This window comes from Sprattus sprattus (genome assembly GCF_963457725.1).
Source record: "Sprattus sprattus genome assembly, chromosome: 17".
Classification (NCBI taxonomy): domain Eukaryota; kingdom Metazoa; phylum Chordata; class Actinopteri; order Clupeiformes; family Clupeidae; genus Sprattus; species Sprattus sprattus.
Window position 1 is genome coordinate 17254805 of NC_137915.1, and position 14656 is coordinate 17269460.

At 42.6% G+C, this 14656-nt stretch overlaps 1 protein-coding gene across 2 annotated transcripts; it reads left to right on the forward strand.

Annotated features, from left to right (window-relative positions):
- The first annotated feature begins 300 nt into the window (after nucleotides 1-300).
- On the forward strand, nucleotides 301-14536 carry pdcd6 (programmed cell death 6). 2 transcript variants are annotated; one of them, XM_080855332.1, is made up of 6 exons: nucleotides 301-467; nucleotides 3432-3493; nucleotides 10668-10712; nucleotides 11827-11994; nucleotides 13303-13412; nucleotides 13767-14536. In XM_080855332.1, exons 1-6 carry the CDS (start codon nucleotides 385-387, stop codon nucleotides 13863-13865), a joined length of 567 nt encoding a protein of 188 aa, XP_080711458.1. In that variant the 5' UTR covers nucleotides 301-384; the 3' UTR covers nucleotides 13866-14536. The 2 variants fall into 2 exon arrangements, with proteins under 2 accessions (XP_080711458.1, XP_080711459.1); XM_080855333.1 differs by having other exon boundaries at nucleotides 11827-11985.
- Nucleotides 14537-14656: the final 120 nt, after the last annotated feature.

The following is a 14656-nucleotide window of genomic DNA, read 5'->3' on the forward strand; positions in this document are numbered from 1 at the left end:
ATTCATATACATTTTACAGCAAACGTCTATTAATTTGCAACACGAAAATTATGGGTTTAAGAATATGATCAACTGCCACATTTCATTCATAAGAAATCATTAGATATAAGACAAGTACATTTTCCACTGTTCGTAAACGAGCCCCACCCAATTAGCATGCGGACCACACGCTGGCTGGCAGCGAACCAATCAAACTCTCGTGAGTACCTTAGGGAGTTCTGAGTGGGCGGGCCAATGACGTTTCTTGGAGGTTTTTTATGGGGAAATGGTCAGTTGCATGCCACGCCTCTGCGTGAAGAATGTCAGAGTCAGATTGAAGCAAGTTGAAGAAGCATATTTGTTGGCGAAGCACAATTCCTCAGCGGAGAAGAAGGAACAGTTAAAATGGCTTATCAGAATCAGTACAGACAACCTCAATATAACAGCGCGCCGGCAGATCAAGGTTTCCTATGGAATATATTTCAGAGGTGAGTGGAAACACTAACGCTATCTTGGTTCAGCATGCGAAATTATAGCTTCAACTGCAGCTACGTACCATAGCGCAGATCGGGTTCTGACAACTCGCTTGATACCGTTAGTAAACCATGAAATCACTAGTCGTTGATTATGTTAACTGCAGTGTCGATCGAAAAGTTACGACAGCCTGTTTTAGGACTAAGCGAAGGTGCACTGTTGGCAGTGATTCCATGTGTCATTCGTTTTCCCGTTATAAAGAAAGCCACTAACATGACTCCATGGCATGAAGTCGTGCCCGTGAAGTTAGCTAAGGTTGATTCTCACATCCTAGGGCAAGGCCTTGAAAATGCTCTTGGCTTGACTTGGTTCATTACTAAATTAACAAAACCATAAAGCGCAAACTGATCGAGAAAATGTTTCCTGTCAGTTAAAACATGGATCAGCTGTCGGTGGCAGTTGACCGGAATGGTTGCAAACTTCCAGTTTAAGATCTCTTTTCACAATGGTTTCATTTTCGTGTACAGTTAGTTACCGTACGTTAGTTACCCCTTGTGGTGGTAATGATGAGTTATGTAATACTGCAGAGGGTTAGGAATGCTGCTTTCTCACAACATCACTGTTAACTTGCCGCGGGCTCTGAAGACGTGAGTAGTTCGTGGAAAGAGAAAAGCAGTGCAATGTCCACGTTAAACTGTTCAACTTTACACACTATTCAACGACTCCGATTCCTTCGGGCAGTGATGAAGTAATGACTGGGAATACCTTGGTCATATGATTTGAGTGCGGTCAAAGGGCTAAATCAATGAGTCACACGTACCAGCCCAGCATCACCTAACGTTATTATTGTCACTTCGTTTGACTTGAGTCACAGAATTCCGTCTGCTTTCGCTCCACCCACGATCACGACTTTCCATGATAAGCATGTCACATTGAAGCAAATCCGAGCAGGTTACTCTGTATTGTTGTACGTAAAACACAAGAATATGAGGGAAGTAAGGCAAACGTCTACCAGGCTACTGCAGTAAACCGTTTCACAAACCACCTCGAAATGCCAAAGAGCCTTTATACAGTACTGGCAGAACAAACACGAGGGAAAAAGCAGCGTACAGTTTGGCTTTTCCTGTAATATTACAGCGTTAGGAAAAACAGCCTTTGTTTAAAGAAAAAAAAATCAAGGCACATCTGCTTTATCTAACATTTGTGGGTAGTCCACAGTGGCAGAGAAAGACAGATGGGGTTGCTTGAGGGGTAAAAAACATGTTTTTTTGGTCAGCCATCTCATTCTGTGTAAAACACTGTAGCCTACCAAATATGTGAGAATCTGAGGAAAAACTCTGCAGTTTGACTGCCTTTGTGTTGGGTTTCTGTTAAAGTAGGGTGTTCAGTGAGGTCCCTGTACCTCCCGTCCCAATTCTCTGTGGGTGCTCCTTGTCTGAGAGGCACAGAGGTGGCCTCTCGAGCTACCAGTTGTGTTTTTCTTTGGGGCTTTCCCGGTCAGGGAAAATACTGGGACTGCGAAAATACAGGATTTGTTGTTGGTATGCAGAGCTTGTCATGTTGCTAGGGAACATGTGAGTCATGAATTGGGTGTAGGCTATGTGTTGCGGTTATTTTATGAGCAAAAAAAAACAAAAACCTGGCCTAATTTTTTTCAGTCCAATAGATTGCAAATGTCTTTTCCTCAAGGCACTCAAAATATAAAAATGACTAAATAAATAGACCAGTTGTAAGTGTGACAGGATTTTTTTTAAATTTCTGGAACATTTACTAACATACCAATCCTCTCATGTCATCTTCTTCAACAGCCCATTCATATGTCGTTGACCATCCAACTTTTTAATGCGAATTTTGACCATTCGAATAATATTCGAGATCCTGAGTGGAAATCTTTTAAGTCGAATAAGAAATCGATACGCTAGAGATGGGTGTATTAAATCCCATTAAGCATAGGTTATGATGCGATTAAGGTTGATGGAAACAGGTTTATTCACATGAAATTGCATTTGTGCACAATGTATTACATATTTCTGTTTACAATCTTTTGAAGGCAATCAAGACTGACAGCTACCTTACCTCCTATGCCGATCATCTTAGGCTATGTCCACACTGATGCGTTTTCTTTTTAAAAAGGCTTTTTAAACCAAATAAGCTCTCTGTCCAGATGAGGGGTTTGCTCTGTATCAGAAATAATCTCTGTTCATACTAACATGCCACATATCACATGACCATTTATGTACACTGGGCATGCGCATGCCGGTGTAAAGAGGAGGCAGAAAGGCTACTCTTCCGGAAAAGGGTCACATGACAGGAATCTGATGAATCAGGGAATATCGTGACGATAAGAACTAATTAGGAAGCAAACTTGTCAGCATCATCATTTCCAAAAATCTAAATTAGTGCCCGTCCAGACCAAAACGCAATCCCAGAGTTTTCAAACCAAAACGGGGCCAGCAGCATTTACAAAAGTCCAAATGTTTTAAGGGCTCAAAAAAACTAGTATGGGGGCCAGGCGTTAACGTAGCAGAGGTGATGCTTTTTAAAACTAAAATGTATTAGTGTGGATGTAGCCTTAGGAAGTCTCTATTAATAGGTACCCCTCCACCCTGTTCCTTAGTGGCCTAGACATTCCACAAGTGAAGTCAACTCGTACTGCTCTCACCTGAATGACAAGAAGCGGCAGGGCTGTTTTGGTTGCTAGTGTGACGCATTTTCCGAAACACCAACAGACTTCTTGTCTGTGTTTAGTGTTTACACACGCATGTGGTTGTGTCATGGCAATGTCGTGTGCCTAGTTTTCTCCTTGTGTTGCTGGCAGCATTGATAGTTTTAGTTTCAGTTCACTTCCCCTCTGTCTAGAGAATGAGATTGTGCTACTGTATTGGGGGATGGGCTAAGAGTTTCATTTTTCTTGTGAAGGAGATGCAGCTGATATGGCTTCACTTTACATTCATGCAGTCTCTTTATTTCCTTTCCAGGGTTGACAAGGACAGAAGCGGTGCAATATCAGACACAGAGCTCCAGCAGGCGTTATCGAACGGTACGGTTAATTTCTTTTCCATTTGCAACCACACCTCTCTTTGGCTTTCCTTTCAACACGTGTTTGACCTTTGCCTTTCACTAATGTGAAATGTGTCGTGAAACATTGTGAAATCAGTGTTCCTTTAGGGAGGCTTAAGCTTTATAGTCCAGAGGGGACCATATGGACAGGCTATATCCAGACAGAAACGGGGGAGAACCCAGTGAAGCAGACAAAAGTGTAACTGTAATAGCAGTGCGATTCAGGAAAACAAGTACTTCCTGTACGAAACGGTCAGGAAACGGTGGTCTTTTTCTGTCACCTGATAGGCTAGTCAACACTGTGTCTTTTTTCTGTTGGTTGAGGGGGAGGGCAAACAAACCCTGTCCTGCAACAATATCCAAAACAAGGCTTGGGCTGAATTTTCATATGGAAATCTCCACAGTCTTTTGCTTTTAGAGGACGCCCATTGCATTTGACCCTGACCTGGTGTGATCCAAACAGGAGCCAACATCCAGGCTGAATCAGAGGTGAATGGGCTCAGTGTCAGCTGTGTGCTGGCCTGTTTTCCACCTCTGGTAGTGGTACCACGTGGTATTACTTTGAATTGACTGTGACGGGGACAAAATACCCTGATACAAAGATGACCTTCAAAAAATTGCCCAGTATTAAGCAGCGTCTGAGCAGTGCATTTGCACCCAGTTTAATTAAACGTCTTTGAAAAACTCAGCACGCTTTTGAGTTGTGTCTGATTATGCACACAGCCATGGGGGCTTTACTCCACGATAACCAGTTATCAGTAAGAGTGCAGAAACAGAGACTTTGTCCCACGAGTGAGTGGCACCAGTAAGTGTAAGAACATTAGCTGGACAGTAATCTCGGGTGTGTCTGTCTATGTGTGCGTGTGTGTGTGTGCGTGTGTATGTGTGTCTGTCAATGCATGCGTGTGCGAACGATAGTGATAGCATGTGAGCCAAGGCACCTATGAGCTTGTGAAAGCGTGCATATGTGTGTGTCTGAATGTATGCATGAGAGATTTTGTTTGTGTGTGTGTGTGGGTGTGTGTGTGAGTTAAAGTGAGCCCCTATACGTATGTTTGGTCCTGTCCTCGGCTGTGTGGTGCAGTGGCCCAGCTGCTCCTGGTGTTGTCAGCATGGCAGCAGAAACAGCAGAAGCCCAGCTGCCATTCCGTCTCCTGTGGAATAACACACAGAGCTTGAGCCAGTCCCTAAAACTCACATGCACTCCCTCAGTAACTCCCTCAAGAGCTGATCTGGAATCAGTACTGAGAGTTTATGTCTTCTTGCCTGAAAAGCCAACAAATGTGTTTCCCTTTGAAACAACAGAAATCCACCAAGTCTCCTCATGTCTTTGTGGAAAAACCTATAGCACTTGCTTGACCCCTGTGTGTCCTCTAATGCTAGCCTCCTCTCCATCTCTCTTTTCTCTCTGTCTCTGTCTCTCTTTGATGGGTTTCACCATCTATGTCCAATCAAAGGTGATCTTCTTTTGGAGGGGCTGTCACCGCTGCCGTATTTACACCGTAGTGCCGCTCTCCTCGCGTGCTGCTCTCAGCATTTGTCAGCGAGTGCAGATTTACGTCCCCAGTCATTTTTTAAATGGGTCTGAAAGAGAGTGAGCACGAGCCGCACTGCCGCTCTAAATGTGTATGTGTGTGTGTGTATTTGGGTCTATGGGGGAGGTTGTGTGTGTGTGTGTGTTTGGATCTCTGGAGGAAGTGTGTGTGTGTGTGTGTGTGTGTGTGTGTGTGTGTGTTCGATGTATGTGTGTGTTTCTGTGTGTGATTTTGGATCTATGGGGGAGGTTGTGTGTGTGTGTGTGTGTGTGTGTGTTTTGGTCTGTGGAGGAGATGTGTGTGTTCGGGGCTGTGGGGGAGGAGGAGTAGGGGGGGTGTAAAAAATGACCAGGCTGCAGTTAAGCGTCTCACTCCAGCGAACGGCACAAACCAAGGCAGGCTGCCACCAGAGCACAGCTGCATCTGCAAACTCCTGCACTCCTCCCCCCTCCCCTCTCCCCTGCTCTCTCCGCCACCACCACCACGTTGTGCCCCCTGTCCCACGATGATTCACTTGGACTCAACATTTGCCTCGCAGAGCTCACCATGAATCAGCGAATCACTGCTGACACTTTTTTTCCACCATGTGATTTTCACATAAATGTTTTTGTTAGTAGCAGAAATGATGCTCACCATCGATGTCACTCCAACTGCAGATCTGTGTATCCCTGACTTGGCTGTCTTTTGCAGCAGGGGTGCATCAGTTAGCCTCTTAAATATTGAGCAGGAAAACATGCCAGGGACCATTAGAGGCGAGAGTATTCTAAACTCTGGCACAGTTGGCATGCCGACGTGCTCCCTGGCCTGGCATGTTTCTGGATGCTGAGGTAGCAGGGTGGCACGGCACACTTCACTGCCCTTACTGCCCAAGCCGTGGAGCGTGGTGTGCCCCTGTGTCGAGGTCACGGGTTCCCTGGACACTGCATGAATCCTGTTTACAGGCAAGGTTTGACTGTACCATATGTAGTATAGTGGTTCAGGGGGTAGAGGAGTCGTTTAGCAATTGGAAGGTTGCTAGTTCCTCACTAAGTGTCGATGTGTCCTTGATCAAGACACTGAATCCCCAACCAAGTGAGTTTAATGTGGTTGCCCAGGTTTTGTACAGCACTAAAGATGTTTAAGATGTCCACAAGCATGAAGCAAGATTTAGTTTTCACCCCATTTTGTAAGTCTACCAACCATTGGCTCATCTGGTGATAGGCCAGGACCTTGATGCCTTTTGTTTGATGGTGTTGACGATTTACCACTCCTGTAACCCTAGGCAACGAATATAGGCCCGATGTTGTGGACGACCAAAAATTACTTTTGCATGTTGATGCACTTAATTTTCAATTGCAACATAAAACTTTTGATGGTCTAAATTTACCACCGTAGGAACCTTGGCTCTCTTTGCTGGTGAATTCATGACCCATGAAATAACTCCTTTCTTCCCATATGCCAGTGACCGTGCAGTGGTGATACATGGGTGCCATTGCAGTCTGCTTACTGTGTGTGACATCATGCCAGTTTTAGCTGGCACATTCAAATTAGGAATTGTAGCATTCAGAGCCCTGTGGATGCTCATTAATATGGTTTATTACCTAAACTAATTAGCTTCTGTGTGTGTGTCTGTGTGTGTGGTATCGGAGTGAGTGTGTGAGTGTGTGAGTGTGTGAGTTTGTGAGTGTGTGTGTTTGTGCGTGTGCGTGTGTGTGTGTGTGTGTGTGTGTGTGTGTGTGTGTGTGTGTGTGTGAGGGAGTTGATTCTCATTAAAGCCTCATGTTGGTCAAGTCAAGTTTTCAGTAGGACTGAGTGGAGAACTGTGAGGTGCATTGTTGAGCTGTGTGTGTGTGTATGTGTATGTCCATGTCTGTGTGTGTGTGAGTATGCAAGTGGTTTTGCGTGTGTCTGGGTGTGTCCATGTCTGTGTGTGTGTATGTGCATACATGTCCAGTATGTGTGTGTTGACATGTGGGTTAATTTGTAACACAATACAGTAGGGCTGGGCGATATGACGATATATATCGTGAGGACGATAGAAACGTGTCTATCGTGACCTTTCTCTTCTATCGTTTCTATCGTGATAAACTTGTTTTTTCACTATTACAGCTAATATACATTTTAATATAATTTCACATCCTAATATAACATTTTGCTTTTCTTATTATGCAAACTCTAAGTTTATACAACTGTAAAAAAAAGAATATGAAGATACATTTTAGAGAACGTGGTTTTGCGACACGACACCGCTTTACATTACGCTGCTTTGCATCATACGCTTGCGACATGATTGACGGGGAGAGCCCGCGAAATTTAATTCTGGTTTAAAAAAAAAATGAATAATGGACGCGCTGCAGGAAGGTGTAACTGTTACCACAGCCGCTGTTATACAATTGGGCATCGACACCCATTGCTAATGACAGCGTCATTACTTTATTGCAGCAGTGAAAATCAAGACATTAAAGACGTGCAAATGCTGGGGTGGCCCATTCAAATCAACGGAACTTTTTTGAACATTTTGGAGAGCCGTATAATACGAGTATAATACAAGTGTAGCCATTTATTAGCAGATTCTGTTCCATTTTTCTCAATGATGGTCAAATAGTTGTAGTTTAAGATGCACTATTTCGTTAGTTTAGATTTCTTTTCAGTATTTCAAAAGTGAAGGAGCTGTGGGAGCACAAGAACAGTGAGCATCTAGCAGCGATTATCATAGACATAGCATATGTGTATATGTCTTTGGCGTTTATAGCTTAACTATCTAGATTCTAAGTAGCATGGAGGTTTTTTTTGGTACTCCACGTAGATCATAAACCCTTGAAGATAAAAATGAAATTGGTTGGGAAATGTAAACGCTAATATGCTTTTTATCCAGATAAAACGCAGCTCCATCGTTTACTTGCGTTTGTTTACAGGACCATCTTCACTGTTGCACCAACGGGCTGAAGCGGTCAATGGGGCGTATGTGTAATGGCCAACTTCTTAATTTTCTTATTTTTATACGTGGCCATATAAGAAAATGTTTTTCTCATCATTATTGCTATAGCATATGAACAAACATTGAAAAGAAAGTTTTTTAATTAAATTAAACTTGATTTATCTTCTGAAAGTAGGCCTACATTAAAGAACCACTAAAAGTCACAAGCACTGGACTAAATGTCATGCACTTTGTTTTAATCTTACTATTTAAAGATTCAATGGAAACGTTCAGTACAATCTGCGTAATTGTGGTACAGGTCGTGATGGATCACACTTTTAAGTACACCCCTATCCAGTAAAGCAAGAGGGCATATCGTGATATATATCGCTATCGTGATAAAAAATAATCCATATCGTGATATATGTTTTTTTCCATATCGCCCAGCCCTACAATACAGTGTAAAGCAGATTAGAGTGCTGTGTTTTCTCCTTTTTGACGCATTTCTGTGTGTCTGTTGTCATCTCTCAAGGTCTGTGAGTTTATGGGCTGCCTTCATCCATCCCTCCTCTGGGTGAGAGCGAGGGAGGGAGAGAGAAGGAACAAGTGAGTGAGTGAGTGAGTGTGAGTGAGTGTGTAAGAGAGCAAGAGAGCGCGAGACAGAGAGAAGGAGGGATGTAGGGAGGGAAGGATGGAAGGAGGGTGAGAGAGAGAGAGAGAGAGAGAGGGCCCACTGTGCTGCAGGACAGAACCCTCTTTGTGCCAGCCGCCAAGCCAGTGCCGACTGAGCACCAACCTGTTCCCTCCCCTTGCCCACCATCTCACACACAAACATACACACACAAAACCACACACACACACACACACACACACACACACACACACACACACACACACACACAACCACATATGAATGTAGCCATACTCACACACATACACAAACACATACAAGGTGTAAGCATACATGTATATATACACACACGCACACACACACAAGTCTATGAATATAGGAGTGTATTTACATACATGTCCCCACAAATGCAGGCATTCACTCACACTCTCTCATAACGCCAAGGCACACGTTAGCACACACACACACACACACACACACACACACACACACACACACACACACACACACACACACAAACTGACACACACACACAAACTGACACACATACACAAACACACCCATACCCACACACGCAAACACACAGGCACACACACACACATACACACACACATACACACTCGCACACACACACACGCTTGGTGGTGTAATTATCGACCCAAGCCACCATCAGAAGTTTACGCCACATTTCACCTGACACTCTCTGTCCTCTTTGACACCAGTGGTCAGTCTAACGACTTCTTGGCTGCAGAACTGTAAATCTTGTGTCTTGTCACCTGAACAGCTGATCTCTCTCTCTCTGTCTCTCTCTATTTCCCGCTCTCATTCCCTTTCTTCTTGCCCTATCCCCTTTCCGTCTTGCCCTCTCTGTTCCGTCGTCTTCTAACTCCTTCTCATACACTTTCTTCCTCTCTCTCTCTTTCTTCCTCTGTCTCTCTGCACATTGCCCCCTTTCTCTCTCTGTCTGAGCGCTGTCATGGAGGTTCTTGTCACTCTTGGCTCCACCCAGCTGAGAAACTGTCCTGGGGCAGGCGGGGTAGCAGGGTGGCGGGGCAGTTGGGAAAGACTGGTGACAGCTGCCTGCAAACTTTCCCGTGGCTGGAAAAGCTGAGAAAGTAGTTCACCTCCTTCGCAAATCCTTCCTTGCCCCCTCTGTTCCATCCTCCTCTCTCTATATCTCTCTCACAAACTCACACTACTTTATCCATGGGTCTTGCTTAATTTATATTACTGTTTCGCTGTCTTTTGGTCTTACACACACACAAATTCTATTTAGCTTTCCTTATGTAGCTTCATCGCCGTCCTCCTCTTTGTATTAAATATTATTCTTTCTAGCTATCTCTCTCTCTTAGTCTGTATACACATTTCTCTCTCTCTCTGGCTCTCTCTCTTAGTCTGTATACACATCTCTCTCTCTCTCACACACTCACACATACACACACACACACTCTCTCTCTTTCCCTCTCTCACCCTCACCCTCTCACGCACACTCACACTCACACTCACACTCACACTCACACTCACACTCACACTCACACTCACACTCACACACACACACGCACACAGTCTCTCTCTTTCCCTCCCTGTATCCCTGGGAGAGCGTAGGAGAAGTAGCTGAGTCAGTGGAGGTTTTCAGGATTTATTTTTTGACTGCTGCTCTCCTGTCCTCCCTGTTGTGTTGCCCTCAGCACGGCGTGCTGCCGCTGCTCACTGTGGGCCCGTAAAGATAAGAGGAGCGAGAAAAGAGATTTGCCCCCCCCGGAATGATTCTTATTTTTATGAAGAGTTTTTTTCAAAACCCATTTTCTCTCTGTAGTAATTCTCAGGCAGGGGGTCATTTTACGGTCTTGCTAAACTTTTCCCCTCACCCTCATAGTCAATTTTAGCCCCAGAAAGCACAGTGAAGACAAGATCATAAAAGACAGCATAAATTACCGTCTGTATTAGCTGTCACCTGTACTACAATCACTATTACTTTACTCAAAGCTTTAACAAAAGGCAAATGGGCTCAAGTTAAAACTTGCAGCTGAGTTAAGGTGTGTTGGTGGAAAAAAGCAAGTTTGTTTCAATCTTCAATCTTTTTTCCCCCCAGGTACATGGACGCCTTTCAATCCAGTGACTGTCCGATCTATCATTGGTAAATCTTGTTTACATTCTTGTTTTGAGACCAACAATTGTATTGCTCTGTCCTGAATTCCTTTGCTACTCCTGTTTGTGTGTTTGCCATAGTAACTATGTCATTTTCTCGTTAAACTGCCAAACGGCTATGACAAACAGTTCTCTGTGGGTGTGAACGTCAAAGTTAAACATTGACGTACAGCTGTCAATATTAGGAAAAGAAGAGGTGTGTGTCTTATGCAGTGAGCTTGTCAGTCATTGACTAACTCTCTTTTTTTTTTTTTTTTTTACTTTTACGTAAATAAGTGTTCTGTATTTCTATAAGACCAGTTGGATATTTGAATTGTTTTTTTGTATTTCAGTTGTTTCATTGTTTTCTGTATGTAGGCTATGTAAAATATGGAAGTGTGCAGTTCCTTACTGTGAATATCAGTGTACAAATGACTAGGCACACTAGGTTGACATGCACCCACATGAAATCTATATTTAACAAATAAAATTGGGCGGATCAGAGAAGATAGGCGGCTGCTTATATAAATATTCTTTAGAAGCCAAAGAGATAAATTATAATTACAGTCCCTGTGATACATGCTGATGGATTCAGTGTGTGACCGTTAATAACATGATTGTAGACTATAACTGCGTGTGAGCCACATCAGTAACATTACATTTCAAAGCTGCATGTTGAAATCTACCAATGACTGATATGCTGTGAGCATGGGTGTGAAAGGGTGTAATGTGGTTAAGTAGTTTATCAACATGCTAATGTCTTTGAAGACCAGGGTTTCAAATTTCAGGATATACAGTATACAGTATATCCATATCTAATCATACCATACAACCCAATAGCTCTAAATGATGCAAAATGAATACATAACTATATAATGAGTATAATGATACTACACCATAACAAAATCATGTCAGTCCTGTTATCAGTGAAGTTGACCATTATCAACTTGTTTTGTTTTGTCATAAAAGTATGAAAATACTTCATTCTTAATTTAAATCACTATTTATGCCTTTTGGATGGCAAGCAGTGGGTTTTAAATGGGGGAATGTAGTGTTTTGACAGGAAGCACTTGTGTGAAATGTAATAAAGAGTGTATTAAGCCTCCTCTTGTGTGTTCTCTTAGCCATGTTCGACAGGGACAACAAAGGCGGCGTGAACTTCAACGAGTTTGCCGGCGTGTGGAAGTATATCACCGACTGGCAGAACATCTTCCGCACGTACGACCGCGACAACTCGGGCTTCATCGACAAGACGGAGCTCAAACAGGCCCTCACTGGCTTCGGTGAGCAAAGTAATACTTCTCTCTAATTTTTCTACTAACTCACTGATGAAGCGAGGCTGTGGCCATCCTGCAGGGTTTCTGGGTTGGTATGACCCCAGGTCGTAAAGGTCAGCTCCGTGTTAGCATGCACCAATGTGCACACTGTGTTAACATCTGTCAGTGTTCTAGACAGGGAAACATTTGTGTGGAAGTTTTTGTCTATGCATGGCGATAGTTAGTAAGCATTACTAACCTCGCATACATTTTGTGTGTTTTCGTTTGGATGTATGAGTGTGTGTGTGTGTGTGTGTGTGTGTGTGTGTGTATGAGAGAGCAAGATAGTGAGAGAGAGAGGGTGTGTGTGTGAGTGTATATGGGTGTTTGCGTCTGTGTGTGGGTGTGATGCTTTTAATACTTTGGATTAAATTAGCCTACTGCGTTTATCAAGATGCACATTTTCATCTCATGGGCAGCCAAGCGTACTTCTGAAGTGCTACTCAGCAGTCGCACAGTAAGCTGCAGCTCACAATCACCTGATCAGCATTCTCCCACATTCCTTGCATCAAGACAGACAAGACCCATAAGCACCTGAATCTGGGTTGCACTGATTAAGACGAGTAATTTCATATTTTTATTGCCTGAATGGAAAAAAAGGACCTTGATATTAGTAGGTGGATTGGGACAGAATTGGCAGTTTCTAAATGTGTTAGATCGCTTTGATCCGGATTTAAAATTCTGGCATATATAGAGCTTTTGATTAGTGTAAAATGAAGTGCTGGGAAAGAGCTCATAGAAAATCCCTCAGAGGTAGCACACCAGACGCTTGGCTATCGTTGCTGAAAGAAATGATTTGTGATTTGTATTAGTATCACAGCATGTTGTCTTGCTTTCTTGAATAGGAAGCTACAAATCTCATTTGTATGCTAAACTGTGGAATTGTACCAAAAAATTGTTAAGACTGAACGTGCATGAATATGTTTTGTTATTACATAAGTGTGCTTCGTCACTAAGACATTTTTTTTTCATCCGCCTGGCTACATTGTTACAAAAACCCTGACACTTATATGTTTTGAGATCCAATTAGGTTATCAGCTATACAGCAACTGTCTCAGGAACCTTTTTTTTGCCAAGAGACATTTCTGTAAAGGATACTAAAAGTGGATTTTCTTTTTTCCCCCAAATAGAATACTGTTTGCTAAAAAACTAAAAGGTTCTTTGAGGCTCAAAAGATTCTGAGTGGAACCTTTTATGGCCCGCTCTAGTGAAACAATGATTAAAACCTTTTTCTTTATTTCAGACTGTAGCAATATAAACTGTATGTTGACCCTGTCTTCTCAGGTTACAGGCTATCAGATGTATTTTACAACACGCTCATAGAGAAGTTTGACCGGCAGAGAAAGGGACAAGTGGCCTTTGATGACTTCATTCAGTGCTGTATAGTACTACAGGTAAGATTCAGAACTCAAACGCTCTCTTAACACACACAGTTTGAAACAGGATGAAACATAAACACCTAATAACTTCAAACCCAGGAAGTACACATTTGTCCTGTAATGAATAGCATTCTAGAAGGGCAGCGTTTGGAGAAACAAAAGGTTTTTCAGTCATGCATTTGATCATACATTCATTAGTTTAATTGAACAACAAAGCCCCTTTCTTGTAGGCCGAATGCTTCTTGATCCAGTAGTCTTTGATAATCAGATTTACTTGCTGGCATGTGTGTAGGTTTTTTTTTATTCTTTATGTAACCTCAGATTTATCACACTGAGAATGACAGCATTGTTTGTTTTTCGTCCCCACAGAGGTTGACCGACGTGTTCCGGCGGTATGACACAGACCAAGATGGCTGGATCCAAGTGTCCTACGAGCAGTACCTCTCAATGGTCTTCAACATCGTATAGCACAGAGCGAGAGAGCACACACACAAAAGTGGACACAGTACGTGCCAAAAAGGAAAGAAGAAGAAGAAAAAAAAAACACTCCACCACTGGTCCTCCACAACAAGATGACCAAAACACATCACTTCTGGGTTACAGGACGGGAAATAAGGACTTTGAAATCTGTCTGTCTGCTTGTCATTGGTGACTATAGCATTTCTTAATGTAAAGGCCTATAAAAACACAAACAAACAAGTCTCTGGAGTGTCTATAATTCTGTGTTTAGGAAAAGAAAATGCATACATTGTAAATATCATCTTTAGGATTTGTTTGCATGCCGTGTGTGACCTCCAAAGTCAGCGTCAAAAAAAGCATGAACTAATATTTTTTTCCGGAGGTATACTTTTGCCGAAGCCATGTTTACAAAGACATACTGTGAAAGCAAGGTTGTGCTACGCCATGGAAGACCTGCTTTTGAATTCACTGTAATGCCAGCTACGCCATGTTTCTAAAGACTTCTATTTTTAACCTGCAGAAGTACAATAAGACGGCATAATATTTTAGGTAGGGTGATCATATGGCTTTTGTATGGCTTGTTATTTTGTGCATGATGCCTTAACTGTAAAAAGGTGCAAACAAAAGCTGTTTTATTAAAAAAAAAAAAAAACATTTGGAAAGCCATAGTAAAAATGTGTTGTCTCTCTTTAATTTCCTTTCCTTTTGTGGATCATATTACTATCCACATTTTGGGAATTCAGGTTGTCTGTTTAGAAAAATATTTCGCTGTCAAGATGTTTTTGGTTTTATGCCTTTAG